The sequence below is a fragment of the Oryzias latipes genome, chromosome 5 (assembly GCF_002234675.1).
Source record: "Oryzias latipes chromosome 5, ASM223467v1".
Lineage (NCBI taxonomy): Eukaryota > Metazoa > Chordata > Actinopteri > Beloniformes > Adrianichthyidae > Oryzias > Oryzias latipes.
This window is the reverse complement of record NC_019863.2, coordinates 9707332-9725991: the sequence shown is the minus strand read 5'-3', so window position 1 is coordinate 9725991 and position 18660 is coordinate 9707332. Positions and strand designations below refer to the sequence as shown.

The window sequence follows — 18660 nt, the reverse complement described above, 5'->3', positions numbered from 1 at the left end:
AGTCCAAGGTTATTGCTGTGCTGTGTTTTATTTCAAGCCCACATTTGCTTTTGATAACACACCAAGTAGTTCTAATTCATTGAAGAGACCCAGTCCATCTGTGTGGGTGGGTGTGTATGTGGTAGGGAATCAGACCAATTGTTTGACCCAGGTTTTTTCCACATTCTCATTAAATTAGGAGAGCCCTTCTCTACACATTGTCTGCCACTTATGTGTTGTTTTGTGATCTGTTGTTCTCTCTTCTTTATCTTATTTTTTTTTTTTTACTTTGTTTTGTTGTTGGCACATCTTGTTCTTTCTTAGAGAACAGCAAATTGTCCTTCAGCTATCCTGTGTGCACCTTTTAGCCAAAAGAAAAAAAAACTCTACTCTTGCCATCTTATACCGTTGGACTAAATATTCTTTTCTTTATTTGGTTTCTTCCCTTATTTTACTATCTAATGTAATTGTTATAGTACTAATTTATTGCTGTGTGTCTTTTGTGGGGGTCAGGTAAGGATGTAACAAACATTTATTCTTATCTATATATTTAAAAGTGCTTTTCGCTGTTTATACTTTGTTTACAGTCACAAAATTGAATTGTAAATGTGTCAGGCTTGACCATGAACTCCCCTTATACATTTTTTTGTGCAATATTTTGAACTAAACATTTTTTAAGATGATGGTCATAGGAGCAATACTGAATCTGAAGATTCATAAATGTCATTTATCATACATTAAATTTAAATTACTGTGGTAGATGCTGAACCAAATTAGTATATATATATATATATATATATATATATATATATATATATATATATATATATATATATATATATATATATATATATATATATATTGTTTTTATTCAAATTTGGATTTATTAAAACAGTCATTTAAATGATTTGCTCATCTGTGTAATAATATTTTTACTGAGACAATTATTTAGTGTTAAAAAGGTAAAACAAAACTATGAGATATAATGGATTTATACTTATTAAAAGCCTTAAAAGATCACTTTTGACTTTTTTTATTTTTTATAAAAACAAGACTGAGACCATTTTACTTAAGAAATGTTTGCATGTTTAAATGTGTTAGTCTATGTGGAACTAAGAAACAGTTTACCACACCACAGAATAATTCATGCAATAAATCCCAGAAAATGTAACAGTTTCTCCCTGACACATTTATTTTACTCGCTGTAGAAGTCTTTAAATTTCTGTGTTATTCAAACTTTTCCTTCTTTTTTTTGCACACAATACAGTATTTCTGGCGTTTCCTCCTGATGATGCTCTTTTTTCTTTAATTAAAGCATAGTTTCTAATCCCAGTTGCAAGAAAAGTAGATTTAAGCACATTTTCTTCTTTTAATAAGCATCCATAAATCAGGATTAAAGCTTAAATACATGGACGGCTTGGTTTCATTAAATGAGTCCTTTGGGAACTTAAAATTGATCTCCAAAGTTTTTCAGTTCTAAAGTCATTTCTCATTTTTGGAAAAACAAAAAAAAGCATAAATACATAAATGAATTAATGAACGTAGAAAAACACCATTTTAAAACTACTTTTGTTCTTTAATTTTTTGTTATTAATCACTTGTTCCAATGATTTCTTTTGTATTTTATTATTTATTTTCTGGTTGAACATTGTCTGTATGCCAACTGAAGCTGTGCATGAAAAGTTTTTTTTTTGATAATTTTCCTTACTCATACGATCTTTTGACACTTTCTTTGAATTTGTCTTTTTGTTTTTTTCCTCAGGGACCATTACATTTGATGCTCAAACATCCAAATTACTTAGATTAAAAGTATGAAAGTACTTGAGTTTGTTCTTTTCTGACATTTACCTAGTCTAATCAGTCTGGTCTTTTGTTTTCTCCTTGTGCGTGTATGTCTGTATGTGGATGTGTGCATGCGGGTGTTTGTCTGTCTACAGTGAAGAAGCAGGATGGAGCAGCTGCCATGGAAATGCAGCCTCTGAAGAGTGCTGAAGGTGGAGAGGCCGATGAGAAGGAGAAAAAGAAAGTATCAGCTCCAAAGAAAGAGAAGTCTGTGCTGCAAGGGAAGCTGACCAAGCTGGCTGTCCAGATTGGCTATGCAGGTACAGCAAATGTCTCACAGACAAATCTATTAATGTGAAAGATCAAAACATGACGTTCTGAACCATTCTCTGTCATTAAAAGATGATACTCCTTTCATTAAGAACAAGATCAATGCTCCAATCGAAATGTTCCTATTATTTTTTATTATTTATAAATGTTTTTGCAGTTGCAGTCATACTCTCTTCAGTTGTCTGTGTCTTAAAGAAGCTAAATGACCCCAAGGGGTTTTTGGTTTATAATGTAATGTATTCTTCCCCAGAAACTCCAGCTATGGGTTTTTTCCATTAAGCTCATTATAGAAAGACTGTTTTAATTTTTTCATTTTTTTTAATGCCTAGTTTTTCCAAAGCTTTGTTGATTTTTGAGTGTGCTGTTTTGCCGTGGGATGTTGTTGTTCAAACGCATCTGTAAAGTTCATTAAAATCCTTAAACAAGTATCATGTCATTCCAGTTCGGTAAAGTTTTAGTTAAATTTCTCTTTGTCTCGCATTTGATGACTTTACCTGTGCCAAAAAATAACCCCACACTCTGGGGTCACTTTGAAGGCCACACAATTTGGTTTTGTATTATTAGGACTGTTATAAATTACAACATTAAGAAGATAGTGAGTATTTATAGTTTGTTCATGGAGCTCCACGGTTACAGATGGCTGTTCGTTGCTGTAAAACTCTCTGCAAGTTTTTGCACACAAGAATTTCCCACTCCACAAACAGGTCTTTTATTTTTTTTACTGTACTTTTAGCAAAGCTGTTTTATTGTTTACTGATGTGCTCGATTTAGGGTTTTCTGGTCTTTTAGCTGTTTCTGAAGTTATAACAAACTTTTAAATCTTAGAATATAGCGGTTAATGCTGTTGACATATACATTTTCAATAATGAGAGGGTCACAGTCAAATATACACCCTTAACTGGAACCGCCAAATAAGTAGATTTCTTGTTTGGGACTAATCTGATGGGTGTTCAAGGTTCCCATTTTGAAGAAAAAAAACCCCAAAAAACTTCATCTCTTTGCCTTATTTCTTTTGCACGACAAGTTTTTGTACCTTTGCTTGCTTATTCTTCATGAATGAAAGATAGGGGCCTAAATCTTTATGTAAATAAGCTTCATGAATGTGTGTTTCATAGGTTTCTTGGAGACTTGATTGTGTGCCTTGTGCACTGTGATGGTCTGGGTACAGTGTGTACGGCTTGTACAAGTTCCAGGAATCCATGTGACCCTAATTAAGAAAAGGCAGAAATATATTTAGGATAAGATAAATGGTGTGTGTGGCGCATTTTAAACAAGCATGCACATAATCACACAGATGTATAGAATTTTATTCAAAAATTGGTCTGCTCATTGCTTTAACATTGTGAAAACAAAATGAGTACCCCCGGCTCCTTTTGCCAGAAACTACCATAACCCATACCAGGATGTACAGCTTTGACATTGGGGTGACATTTAGACAAGAAAACCGTGTCCAGTCTGTAACCTGAAGACAAAAGGAGAGGATTAAACGACCAGAAGGCAGCATGGCAGAAATAGTAGTCACAGTAGAGGGCAAATGATAACCATACACAGTTAGTGGGAAGGCAGCCATGGCTAAATAGGTTTCTAAGGGTTAAGCAAGTTCAGAGAAGTCAGATTATTGCAAAGAACAAGAACTGAGCCATGGACAGCTATGCATTTCCGTCTTTTACATGAATGAAATCAAACTGTGTGCCAAGAATGTGCCATGACTGTCAAACCCTCCAGCACCAGGATTTATAGCAATGACATTGTGATGGCAGTCAGACTAGAAAAATATGTCTGGATGGTAACAATACAAGGAAAGGTTGTAGGAATTGAGGTTACTGCCATTACATTGCTAAAAGACAGAATAGGATATCTGGAAGACAGTCTCAAATATTTTGGTGCCCTACAGGCAAATGTTAATCATGAAGACGCAGCTAGGCACCGCGCAATACCTTTAAAAGGAAAGCAGACTTCTAAGAAATCAGATTAACAGAAAGAACAAGATCCCAGATATCACAGCTACGTCTGGTCAGCCATCAGATACTCTGCTGGGATTTTAAAGTGACTAAATAAGAAGGTTAAAGTCACTGACATCAAGACCGATGAGCCTCTCACTTTGCATGATGCTCTCCATCCCCTATCCAGCATTCTCATAAAAAATAGGGCAGATGACTAATAGGTTTCATAGCAACCATCCAGAATGAAACATCAAAGATAATTCAGAGCATCAGGAAGATGACTAAAAGCAATGGAATGCTTTAGTAAATGACTCAGGAAATAAAAATAGGAGAGCATGAGGGAAGTAGATGCACTATCATGAAAGAACAAATCCTTACATGGAATGTTTCACCGAGGGGCTGAAATAGAAAAATCCCAGCAACTGCTTGAAATGGATGGACTGACATGCAGCACAGATACAGTGATCATGGTTGCAGAGACACAGGGCCTCAGTACAAGAACACAGAGACAGGGATCCAGCACACCAGGCAAAATCCTTAAGTGCGAACTGTGCAAATTTGACTTGAGACAACACAGCGCCAAAAAGCAGGTGATAGCAAACCAACCAGATATTGTAATAATGGATAAGCAGATGAATATGATAGCTGCAGAGACATAAAGAGGAATTAAGAGAAGAAGTTTTAGAACTATAAACAGCTGTAAGAGGAGCTGAAAAAGTACCGGCAGGAAAAGCTTAGTACATTCAAAGTTGAAGAGTCACCTGAAATAACTACCTGTTTTACTTAGTAGTGAGTATTCCAGACAATTTTCAGTAATGTTGTAGATTCTAAAGTGCAATATCTGGGTTGAAATATATTATGAGTCATTTGACTCCAAATAGTACTTGAACAAAGTACAGAATATTTTTCAAAATGTGTACATTAATACTATTATTTAGTGTATTACTAACCCTGGTTCAATTTCAGCAGACTCCCCAATGATCTAAGTTAAATGGATATTCAACATCAACTCTTTTAAAGCAACTTTTTATTATTCAACAACTTTGTCTTCCCTTTATTTGTTCTTTAGTTAATTTACGTGAATGACAAAAGTTTCTTTAATGAATAATGGAATCTTAAAGAGAACATTACTTTTATAATGGGTTGCTCCACTGTCCAATTCTCAATGCTCCTTAATCAAGAAAGAGATTTTTAACTCAGGAAAAATTCTCTGAGATGTTATTGCAAGGAAAACACTTGCTAAAAACTAAAGGTAAAAATAGACAGAATACTTAAAAACAATAATAAGTTTAGATCTACTTTTTAATTCGTAACATTGGTACAATATCAAAAATATATTCAAAATCACAATTAACAAAAAAAGAATATTTTGTATTATGTTAATTTGCATGCAGATAGCTCTTTAAAACAAGAAATACATGTCGTTTTTAAGAACATATAAATATGTAAACAATACAAATAGTTTGCACAAATATAGCTTTTTCTGAAAATGTGAAAATCGTTCAGGAATTTTTATTGAAGTACATTTTGCTGTGTGGAAATCAATTGTTTCAATATTAGAGGTCATAGGTTTAGCAGAAGTTTTTTTCAGAGAGATAAGTTGGTGCGAACAAATCATTAAAAATAGCTGATGAGTATTTATGTGTATGTGTGTGTGTGTTTTTGTTAAAGGAACCTGTTTAAACCCTGCAATGGTTATTCTGTGCACAGCCTTAACTTCTTCTTTATTCCTTTTTCCCATCAGTTTTTTTCTCCAGTGGTTGTTATTGGCCATTAAAAAAACAGACAATAAAGGAATAAAGGCTACAGCTTTCACTGATTTCCAGTAAACTATGTTTTTATATGTTCCTTTTTTTCTAAATGACATCTTCCCGATCTCTTCCAGGATTGGTCATGTCTTCTATTACTGTCACCATCTTGGTCCTGTATTTTTCCATTGACAACTTTGTGATGAAGAAGCGCCCATGGATGGCAGAGTGCACTCCTATCTACGTTCAGTATTTTGTCAAATTCTTCATTATTGGTGTGACTGTGCTGGTGGTGGCAGTGCCAGAGGGGCTGCCTCTGGCTGTCACTATCTCCCTGGCATATTCAGTCAAGGTAAGGAAGCACAAACTGATGCAGTACATTTAGAAAAAAAAGGTTATTGATTTCATTTAAGTTAGTTAGGTTATCATAGCTGATATTACGCTTCCTACTACAATAATTGCTAAGGTGAGATGGTCCTATGTAGTACAGGGTGTCTTATTTTGAAAGGAATAACCCCTTTCAAAAGTTATAAAACGTTTTTCATGTTAAGTAAAAAAAAAAAAAAAAGCAATTTTTCTTTTTGTGTTCATGTTTTACTTAAAAAAAACAACATTTCATTCAATATTTCATTCATACTTAGTAACAATAACACGCACACAAACACACACACACACATATATATATATATATATAAGTACAGACCAAACGTTTGGACACACCTTCCCATTCATTTGAATGAGAAGGTTTTGTCCAAGCTTTTGGTCTGTACTGTTTATATAGAGTTTGTTTTTTTTATTCTTATAACACAGCAAAAACGTAGGACTGTAAAGCAGTTCCCTACATTAAGTCTTAAATGTTTATATCCTAGTTTTCACTGTAAAAACATTGTAATGTATTTGAATGGACTCTGTTAATTTAATTGTAATGGTCAGAAGACAATGAAATCTGGTGGTCAATGTGTGTATGTATTTTATTTTCTTAAAGGATTTGAATTAAATCTTCTCCATGGGGACAGTTAAAATGTGACAAATATATACATTTTGTTTTGCAAGAACTTTAGGATTCTGATGTTTTTTTTAAGTTGAGTGCAGTGCCAAGTGTTTGGAATGTTTACATATTTCCTACCAACAGAAAATGATGAAAGACAATAACCTTGTGCGTCACCTGGATGCATGTGAAACGATGGGCAACGCCACAGCCATCTGCTCTGACAAGACAGGCACACTGACCACCAACCGTATGACAGCTGTGCAGTGTTACATTGGAGATGTGCACTACAAAAAAATCCCAGACCCAGGAGTGTTGCCACCCAAATCACTGGATTTATTGATCAATGCCATTGCAATCAACAGCGCCTACACAACAAAGATTCTGGTAAGTAATCTGGAATTGTAGCTGTTGTGACGATCTCCATGTTCTTCTGGCTTTCCTTACAGATTGTTTAACACTTGGAACGATAGGACTGAAATAGCTAAATATGTCCAACTATCAGTTTATCTAATCTATAAATTGCTTGACACTTATATGGGAAATGGTTAGGACGACAAGAACATCCCTGAAACAATAAAAAGGTCAGCAGGCCGACCGTTTCTCTTGGCGAAACTGATTTCAGTGTCCTTGGCTGCTGTTTAAGATTCAACAAGCATTCACCCAACTTGTCACCTTGAAAAAGGTTGAGTAATTTTGTCTTATCAGTTATTCAGAGCGTAGCAAACTGTAATTGAATCTAATCTGTCTAAGTGCTAGAGATGGGCTTTTGCTTATTGTGAATGCAGCAGACACAAAGTTCTCTGAGCCAAATAGACATCCCTGCAATAAAACACAGACAGATATATGGACACTCCTTGCATATTTAGACATGATCTGAAACCTGTTTATACAGATATGCGCTCAGACTTCGAGCCTAATACATTGTTTCTATAATAAAGCTATTGGACAAATGTTTTATCCGGCTGCCAAGATCAGGATGTCTTTGGCTTTAAGAGTGGCGTGTTTGTCCAACCCTTGTCTTAGCGTGACCATGTTTACTCACCTGCTCTGCTGCTCAGTTACATTTATTGCGCACTCGAGTTGTGTGCGTGTTTGTGTTATCAACCTTTTAAACCCAGCTGTGTCTGTTCATTGATGTCTGACCAACTGACAAATGCCACGATGGAACTTGAGCAGAAGCTGCACCAAGCAAGGGGACACGTGCTATTGAAGCATCCCAAAGGTCTCACTTCCTGTCCCTCCAGGCACAGGCAAAGAGCTAAACATGAAAGTTCATTGTTGGATCTCTTAAGACAAAGGGTCATTCAGACTGTTAGCGTTGTCTTCCAATTTATATATATTTTTTATCACACTTTCTCTAAACATTCCTGTTCTGAGTAGAAAGGAAATATTAGTATCTTATCTATTTGTTAGCTTTTTTCACATTCAAACATTATTGTGTGTTTTTTTTAATCCAAGTATTCATGCTTGCTTGTTTGTGTGTGACTTTGCTCTACTCTGCTGCAATTACAAGATGTTTTAGAAGCCTTCAAGATTACTTCAAAATGATTTGCTGACTCTGCAGCATCGTCATAGTTACAGAGGTCAACAAGATGATGAGCTGGCAAGCTTGACTCATAAAAATATTTACCAAACCGAAGAAAGCAGCAATTAAACCTAAAGTCATCCTCCAGTGACATCAGCTTACATTCTCTTTTTTAATCTTCCATCTACTGCAATGAAGTTGTCATATTATATTACACTTACTGAAACTACCAATCTATTTACGAAAATTGTCCAGTTGTGCTCGATCCACATATAAATTTAACAGCAGATTTGAATGCCAGCCGATTGACTTATCGATCAGATTTTTTTTCCTCTTTGCTAAAAATACAACTGCTCTCTCTAAAGCATAAAAGCATAATTGCTCCTGTTTACCTGCCACTCCGTAGCATTCTGCCACCTTCACTGAGCTTTTTTTTCCTAGTCATCTCTTTATCAAACTATGTCTGACTTGATCAGTTTCATGTTCATCACCGGTGCAGCTCTGTCCTGGGCACTGGAGTTTCTTGATTGATGCTCTCACTGCCTCAGGCGATCCGCTTCGGTTCATGGAGGAGCAGCGGGGACCCACAACATGATGATGCCTCATAAATATATACGTATATATATATATATATATATATATGAAGAAGAAAAAAACGCCCCTCTCACCCTCCGCGGGTGGTTTCTCCTCCAAGCTCGGGTCCTCTACCAGAGGCCTGGGAGCTTGAGGTTCCTGCAGTATCTTAGCTGTTCCTAGCACTGCGCTTTTCTGGACTGAGAGGTCTGAGGTCTTTCCAGGTATCTGTTGTAGCCACTCCTCCAGCTTGGGGGTTACTGCCCCGAGTGCTCCAATTACCACAGGCACCACTGTCACCTTCACTTTCCATGCTTTCTCCAGTTCTTCTCTGAGTCCCTGGTATTTCTCCAGTTTGTCATGTTCCTTCTTCCTAATGTTCCCATCGCTTGGCACTGCCACATCCACCACAACGGCTTTCCTCTGTTCTTTATCCACCACTACAATGTCTGGTTGGTTCACCATTACCATCCTATCAGTCTGGATCTGGAAGTCCCACAGGATCTTTGCCCTCTCATTCTCTACCACCTTCAGAGGTGTTTTCCATTTTGACCTTGGGGTTTCCAGTTCATATTCTGCACACATGTTCCTGTATATTATTCCAGCCACTTGATTGTGGTTATCCATGTATGCTTTCCCTGCCAGCATCTTACACCCTGCGGTTATGTGCTGGATTGTTTCAGGCGCCTCTTTGCACAGCCCAAACCTTGGGTCTTGTCTGGTGTGGTAGATCTGACCCTCTATCGCTCTGGTGCTCAGGGCTTGTTCCTGGGCTGCCAGGATGAGCGCTTCGGTGCAGTCCTGTAGGCCAGCCCTTTCTAGCCATTGGTAGGAGTTCTTGATATCAGCCCCTTCAGTTATGGTCCGGTGGTACATCCCATGCAGGGGTTTGTCCTCCCATGAGGATCTGTCCTCAAGCACTGTATCTTCTGCTCTCCATTGCCTGAGACATTCACTGAGCACACTGTCATTTGGGGCCTTGAGCTTGATGTACTCATGCATCTTGGATGTTTCATCCTGGATAGTGTCTTCTACGCTCACTAGTCCTCGGCCTCCTTCCTTGCGGCTAGCATACAGTCTCAGGGTGCTGGATTTGGGATGGAACCCTCCATGCATGGTGAGGAGCTTTCGTGTTTTAACATCCGTGGTCTGTATCTCTTCCTTTGGCCATCTTATTATTCCTGCAGGGTATCCCTGATGGAAAGTGGGCTACTGGAACAAGACGGAAATGGACTATATATATATATATATATATATATATATATATATATATATATTGCAGTGTGTTGGTATGATTGCTGATATAGTAACTATAATGTATGAAGAACAAAGTCATCTCTGCAAGTCATACTCTGGACATATTTATACAGTTTACGTTTAAAACGACTAATGGCATAATGTAAGTACATCTGCGTTTTATCTTAAGTGTTATAACTTAAAATATTGAGGCTACTCTTTCAAATTGCATTTTCTTCTTGTAATACAGTTTGAAAAATTGTTTTAATAGGGGTGTTTACAATTAATTGACTTAGTCAATAAATCAATTTACATTTTTTATGTATATTTTGCTAAAGATGTCCTAGATAGGTCAGTTAACCGGATCGTTTGAAATGAACCAGTGTTGACTGTGAATCATATTGGCAACCACACATTTTGACATGAATTGGATCCTTGTTCAAATGAATCGTTATCCTTCTATGTTTTAATCTTTAATCCAACATATTTTACATGTGAGCATTATTTCTAGAGACCCATACCTAAAATAGAGAATGACAGATAAATTAAGAAATATTAAATCTGGATGCAAAATTGATTTCTGAGAAAAACAGTATGTAGTCCATCCTACCTTCCCTCCCCCAACCACCTCCACTCTGTCAACGCTACTCCAGCCCTGCAGTATGCTGGCTGGTGTGTTCTTATGTAAGAGACCAATCCTGTGGGACGCTAAAGGAGTCTTTGATAGCCACCACACAAAGGCACAAAGGCAAAGAGGCAGGCTTTGATACCAATATCAATCCCCTTTGTGCTCCCTGGCTTCATAATACAGCCGCTGCTGTATGTATGTATGGCTCTCCTGTCCAGCATAAACAGACCACAGTAACAACTGAAGAATGCTCATCTTCAAAGGACACAATACACATGTTGAGGCAATAAAACATCTAAAAAGCAGTATAAGAATGCTTTATACACACATACATGGACACATATGGTTTTGCAGACAGGAATCAGTTAAATAATACACAAAAGTGAATAAATTTAATTTTTATCTTCTTATTTTGCCTGACATGTACACTGTAGTTAAGTCAAACATAAGGACTACTCAGAATTTCAACAAGCATTCATTGATGTCATTGAACTGATGTCACATTCCCCATGGCAGCAGCAAAACACAGGGTCTGAAGGGTGGTTTCAATGTTTTCTCTCTTCCTTTCCCTACTTAGTTTGTTCATTATGGATGAGCCGTATTAGCCGTGTTGTCGTCAACAGTGGGGAGGATGAGGGGGGTTGAGGCTTGCACTCTCCTTATATGCACTGTTCTTGTAGCGCAGTGGTATGTGTTTAGGAAGGCTGTGTGAATGTCCTTGGAGCTCAGTTTCATGCCGCTCCAACCACCTGCTCAGGTCACTTTTCTTTTAAAGGAAGAAAGAGGGATTAAACACCTCCGTACATGGCCATTGGTGCCTGGGAGTTTACAGAACAAGATGTGATGTTATTTATGAGAATCCACCATTACAGGGTTTATTAATTAGCATAGATTCAAAAGAGACTGGGTGTTGCTATGTAAATAATAATCAGCTGCTGCACAAGGCTGTTGATACATACAGTCAGCAATTTATAGTTTGTAATTAACAAAAACTGCCTTGCTTTTGTTTTGCAATGAGCAGCAGTGGCTCTGTATAATTACAGTGGGTGTTTCTTGCCATGCTTAGGTCATAAAGATATTGCATTGCATGGAGGGGAGATGGGAGAGGGCTTTGGATTTCCTCAGCTTTAAGAATGTAGTTTGCCTGTGTGTTTAGGAGCTGTAATGATATATGTGATCTCTTTTTTTCTCTCTTATCTTTTCTCATGTGCTTCCAGAGTTTACAGCTAAAATGACAGTAAAAGGTTGTTATAAAGCCACAGGGCTTAAAGACCCACTCCACTGGAAATTGTGTTTTTAGTGTTTTTAACATGTTATTGTAGCATTTTTCTCACGATGGAGGAGATATATAAAGAAAGCAAAGAATATAACTTTATTTCTAAATACTTCTTTATTCAAATCGTTGTGAATCAGGAGCAGATCGATAGCTAAAAATACTGGTCGACATTTTTGTTGCATTGGTAATGTTAGCTTGGGGGTATGAGGAGGAGTAAGATAGTGAGACAGCTCATAAACAAAGGAATGATGGGAAATAAGGGCGGCATGACTCCACGCCAACAATCCCGCTCACAACTGAAAGGTGAATTTCTGATGAACTGTTGCTGCTCAACAGAAACTATGTCTTAGAAGACGGCTCAGGCTTTTTTGGTTTTGCCTAAAAGCAGCATAATTATAAATAAAAGACCACTGGAACGCTATTGCAAGATCAAAAGATGATTGAAGTGGAACTTTAATGGTTGAACCCAACGTGACATAAACTCATGCTTCTGTTGACCTCACTTTTGTTGATTAAAATGTAAATATAGAGATGGAGTGTCAACAACTTATAGTAAAGTAAAATGGTACAGATGATTGGTTTACTGATTTGCAGCACAAAGACTTAATTCAACAGCTTTCTGTATTTAGAATTTCATATTTTTCTATTGAGAAAAGTGAAGGAAAAAAGCATTTACAGAAAAATATTCAGAGGTTGTGATTGATCTTCCTGACATGATTAAAAGGTATAAGTAACCTGTTTGATTGTACAAGATAAGGCTGTGAAACTGAAAAATATCAGTTGCATGGCAATGTTAACTGCATTTCGTTCAAATTGAAAGTCTTCTTCATGTCTTCCTGAATTTTGATTGGTCATAATGTAGGTCAGCCGAAGAAAGAACTCTGAAAATTCAAAGAAATAAAATAAATTGTTTAAGCTATCAAAGAGGAAGACTAGTTCAATGTAAAAAGACAGTAGGAAGTAAATCCTGAATTAAAAGAACAAAAGCCAGGAAGTGTAAAATATGACATTGAAGGGACCATAATCACATGGCATGTCTTTTTTAATGGACTGAATTCATTCCCTCTTAGCAAGGCTTCAAGGCATTAGCCTGGTTACAGCAGTGTGAAAAGCAAGAATATCATCCAGTCCCTCAAACAACGAGGAGGCCAGAGAAAGTGGGTCACCTTGTGAGAGACTAGGGAGTTCAAATGGAAAGAATAGAACAATCATATCAAGAAAGCAATAGAGGACTCCTGGGTAGGACAGAAAGAAAGTTAAGAAAAATAAGTGAAAACAGTCAAAGAAGTTAAGGAAAAAGGAGAACGTGACAAGGAACAGGAGGGATGGATTAGGGAGAGCCCCAGGTAGAATAGGAAGTGAGGTTGCCAGAGCTCCCTGCGGCATATGTCCTTGCCTGCAGGAACACCCAAGGGCCAGGGTGAGGGCAGCTGGTCCTCAGCCACATCCAGGGCAGGACATGCCAGCAGTAGTTCAGCCATGCCAATGCTGGGACACCCAAGCCAACAAACCATCCTTGTGCGTGGAAACTCATGTCAACCGCAACCCGTAAAGAATCTCTTGAAACAAAAGACAATGTAGTCATGTCTGCCTTTATTTGCTGTTTTTCTCTGATTTCTAAATATTTCAACCATAATTTACCTTCTTGTAAATATTCTGCTTCCAGCCAAAGTAAATTTAGATATTTTTATTTACTCAAGTACATGACATTTTCTGAATTGAACTATTAAAACGCTTCTTCTACAACATAACTACATTATGTTTTTATCCCTTTCACAAACTGCTAATCTTCACCACATAAGAATGGGTTGCGTCAAAAATAATTAAAAGCTAATGTATCCTATGCAGTTCTTTACATTTAAGAACTTTAATTGAATGCTGTTTTCTGACTGGGAGTCTATTCTTCCTTTCACCAGCAGACAGGGCAAATGAGGCCATTTGTTCCATCCTGTCATTAGCCAATGATGGGCAGTGTCTTCCTGATGTAATCACTGATTATTAGCAAACGGCATTATTTCTGTTATTAACCACAGCCTCAATAGAAAGTGTTTATACTTCAGCGAGACTCACTGCTGGACAATAACAGATAAGTCCCTTTATTAGGTAAGGATGCACCCACTCTCTGATTAGGTTTTAATGATTAATGAGATTTTGGATAACAGCCTAACCTTTCTGCAGTTCACCCCTGCTCTTCTGTCTCTTACTCTCTGCTTCTGCAGATGGTGGGAACAAGTAAGGAAGGCTTGAGCCAGCTCACATCAATACTCACTGAAATTCAAATATTTGTGTTTTTTTGTATGGAGTAGGGAAACTTTTGAATAAATCTGCTTTATTTTAGGTTGAAATAGAGTTTCTACAGGAATAATAGTTTGGTTTAGGTGTCCAAAAAACACCATGAAAACCACTTTTTTTCCCAAAACATTAGGACGACAAAGCTTTCCTTGAGCCACTTGTAACACAGAGGGCCACATAGAAACTATTAATCACTTGCAGTTTTTGGACAGTGGATTAAAGAACGATTACGTCAAAAAAAAAAAAAAAAAATTCATGGATGGGGAAAGAAACCTGTCATGAACCAAAGTCTATAGCAGAACCTAAAGAAGTGACATTATGACGCTAACTTATTTTAACCCGAGCTCAAATTTGAGCCAAGCTTTTACACATATTGTCACAGGTTCCCATTTAAGCAGAATAAACTACTGTTATAATATATCCACAAAATGTGATGTATAATAAAATGATTTGTATTTAAATGTGCTCTTGTTCAAAATTAAAACATTTCTGGTGAGCTGAGTGTGTATGCTGAGGGAGGTGGCATGCTCATGGTACGGGCAAAAGAGACCTGAAAACAAATTTGTTACAAGCAGGTGCAGCTTTCCGAAAAGCTCCCAAGTTTTTCACTGAATTCATTAGAGTTTTTTAATCCTGATCATTGATAACAGTTTGATGTCAAAGTTAAAGATAATGGTATAGGAGGAATTAGGTGAAAAGTTGTGTTGTCGTTTTATGTGATGCTGATGACAAAAATTGACATTTTAAAATCTTTACTATTATGTGAGTTAAAAGTTTCTCTACATTTTCAAAAAGCTGCTGAATCATCTCAATTGGAGTTGGGGGCTTCATTCTTTTGCATGTTAATTTCCTACTTTAGCAATTTATTATATTTAAAGACTTTTTTTCCCACTTGGAAATAGGAAAAAACCTCATCTGCCTATCTTTATGGTGAGTAATCTTTTGGTATCATAGTGCAAATGCAAAAATAAATAAAAAAAAGCCTGTCTTTTATAAAATATAAATTTATCATTTTAAAATATCACAACTTTTCCCACAACATTGGGAATAGGAAAAGGGAAGATTCTTAAAGAACCATCCTAAATTGTTCTTTTAAGGATGTACAGATCTTTAAAATTTAAATAATTTTTTTTTAAATGTTTTTCTAACAAAAAGCAGTAAAATCAAAACTAGACTTAATTTGCTTGAGTGGTATAACTGTAGCAGGTGTACAAAAGCAGACTTTACTTGAAGACAGCAAACAAGCATCTTAAACAGAAAAAATATTGTAATTTTAAAAAAAGTTAAGTTACACTCTTGTAACTTATCTCGGTTACAGACGTGCTCAGGTCCAGAACAGAGACGTAGCTGATCTATTTTGGAGGAAATTGCATAGACTGAAGCTGTCTGCTACGGCGTGAGGCCAAGGCTGTTCTGCTTGTGGGTGCATTTGTGTGGAGGTGCCTGATAAACTGTTCTTTGACAGTGAATATAGATGCCATGTGTACTGACGGTAGACTTACAAAAATGAAACCCTTAGTTGATGAGATTAGAAATATTTTAATTGAAGTTTTGTCAAGTTAGACAGCATTCCAGAATAATTATAAACACATTTTTTCAGCACTTTCAATCAATTCGTCCTCTTGTCTTACCACCATTCTCAATATTACCTAGATGAATGTATTTTTTTTGTAAATATTATGCCTCCAGCCAAAGTAAATTTAGATATGTTTATTTAAAATTTTACTTTATTAAAAATAGAGAAAAAACATTTTTAACCTTACAGCAGGGGTTCTTAAAGTGTGGCCTGGGGGCCAATGGCGGCCCGTGGGAAGATTTTTTGTGGCCCTCAATAAAAGAGAGCCAGAGCAGGTTTCTTTGAGGAAAAACGTTGTGTTGGCGAGAAGAAAAGTCCCTTTTAAGATAAGTGGACAAATGCTTATTTGTCGTACCTCAAGGGCTGGATAAAATCATGTGCCTTATTTACAAGAAGGTAAATCCAATGCTCAAAAATTCTATAAAAATTGTCACTATGTTACAAATTGTAAAAACTATGAAAAATTTACCGAAACAATAAGCTCCAACAACTACAACAAGGCTATGCTGCACAGCAGATAATGTTTACAAAAATGCCTAATCCAGTGAAGCTGTGACAGAGGCTATCAACGTTGTGGCTTTGGAAATGGCCCGGTGTAGCAATCCTTTAAATGATGGGGAGTTTGTAAAAACAATGCTGAAAGTAGCTGACATTGTTTGTCCAGAGCAAAAGAAAAAGTTTGAAGAAATAAGTCTCTTACATGATACAATTACTAGACGAGTAGACGATCTGCGGGCAGCAACCTCTGGAGGGCCTGGTTAACTGTACACATTTTTCTGTTTATCCATTTTTCTCACCACAATTGGCCCCCAGTATAATGTCAAGTTCCTTATTTGGCCCTCCACCCCTGCCTTACAGTTACTACAGCTACTATAAAACTGTAATCCCAACTATTTTAGAAATGTACCAATGTGCAAAGACGTTTTGAATGGCATTAAGGCTTAATCCACATCATCTTTTCTGTCCGTGTGTTAAATTCTGGTTAATGTGTAGAATTTGAAGCTAAATCACAAAAAAAAAACATTGCTTAGATATATGTTTTTGTGCTTACATGTTTGTTTGACATTTGGGATTTTTTTTTTTAATCCAGTGAGACTCAGTAATATTACTAATAAAGAAACCCTGGGAAAAGAAGATGATTACAAAGAGAATGAAGGACATGTGTGAAGTGAGATGAGTGAGAATTTTATGAAAAAAAACAAAAAATATTCTGAGCCAGCTAGTAAGAATCCCCAAGTGGTGAAGAGTGCACCCTCTGTTCTTTTAAGTCTCATCTTCCAAGTGTGATTTACCAAGTGTTACCATAGCAATCCTGAGTCTTCAACAAGCTGACCACGTTCACATACTTGCACATAAACACGCAACTGTGTATTTGTACTGTAGCAGCTGCAGGAGCATGCACAGATTTTAACAGATACTGTATCACACGTCTTCCTTAAAAAATAAAAAAAAAACTGTTATCTCTATGTAGAGGTAAAGAAACTTCCCCATTTGAAAGGATGTATTACCAAATTATGTTTATTGCTTTTTTGAGGTGTGCACACACATGGATTAACTGGCCAGAGGACAATAGGTCTTTATTACCAATGTTACTTCCTGGTTTAGTTCTAATTTAACATTTTTTTGGGTAAATGTCTTTTGTATTTTGTCTACCCTCATGTCTTGATAATACTAACTTAATTGTCTTGATCATTTAGTCAAAGCCTCAGTCACGACTGCCTTTACGGGTAGATACAGACTGTCTGCGGGCAAAAAATGGGTAAACCTCTACAGGTAGAAACAGAACAGACCAATGATGTCTTTCTTCATTGGCCATAATCTACATTGAGAGGGAGAGTCTCATTAAACTAAAAGAAAATAAGGAAGACTTTCACAACATAAGGATCTTCTGGGGAAGGAATACCCCAGCCCTCTCCTCTGCACCTCTCTGTTCTTCTCCCTCTTCATCATCAGCTGATTGTCTCTCTTTCTCTCTAGTTGTCATCGCCATCCCAACCTCTCTCCCCGTTCTTCTCTGTTGTGACTAACTAGTCATGTATGCCTGTACTTATGTTCCTAGAAGGCCCCAGTGAACAGGTGGTCAGCAGAAATTTGAACCAGAATGAATATGTAGGTTTTTATGGCTTCAATAGTTTCATTATTCCTACCTGAAGTCAACACTGCTCTCTTTTCTATCAGGTGCATCATCAAACTCACTTCTGCCTTCACCTCTTGCCTGTGTTTTTCTCCACTAAATCACATGGCCAAGCAAGGATTATTTAATGTTTTAAATAAATTCAACATCTTGCTAATGCACATTTTTTAAATGAAGAATACTATTTAAAAATGAAGTTAAAAATGACTGACTTGATATTAACTGGCTTTGCCCTGAACGTCCACCATAAGACCAACCTGTTTCTTTCCTCCTTCTGTCCTGATTCTTTCTCTCTTTTCTCGTCTTTCTCTCCATCCTCACAGCTGTATGATATACATTTTGTGTTAGGAAGATTTTAAAAGAATGCAGTGACTAAACTATATGTAAAAATAGTTTTGTTTTTTTTAATTGTAAATTGTGTTTTTGTTGGATATCAGTTAGTGGTGGGATAGAATAGCATATATTTATGTATTCATTGGTGTTAAACATCTCCAAATGTTGAAGTAAAATCCAAAGTGTCGTTCAGCCAAAGAGATATTAAAAGCAATAGGCTGTAAACTAAATATTACTCAAAAAACAATAATTATCCAAACTTTAAACAATATAAAAAGAAACAAAAGTACCACCTGACCCACCATCACACATAC

General features: G+C 36.7%; 1 protein-coding gene across 13 annotated transcripts in view; it reads left to right on the top strand.

The window, feature by feature from the left end:
- atp2b2 (ATPase plasma membrane Ca2+ transporting 2) overlaps positions 1-18660 on the top strand; it is a 144097-nt gene that overhangs the window by 101999 nt on the left and 23438 nt on the right. For all 13 annotated transcript variants that reach the window (XR_002873277.1, XM_011474843.3, XM_020703152.2 and 10 more), the window contains 3 exons: positions 1917-2081; positions 5920-6134; positions 6915-7157. Coding sequence is in view for 12 of the 13 variants with exons in the window: in XM_011474843.3 (XP_011473145.1) it covers positions 1917-2081; positions 5920-6134; positions 6915-7157 (623 nt within the window). In the remaining variant the exon portion in view is untranslated. The remainder of the gene's footprint in view (positions 1-1916; positions 2082-5919; positions 6135-6914; positions 7158-18660) is intronic.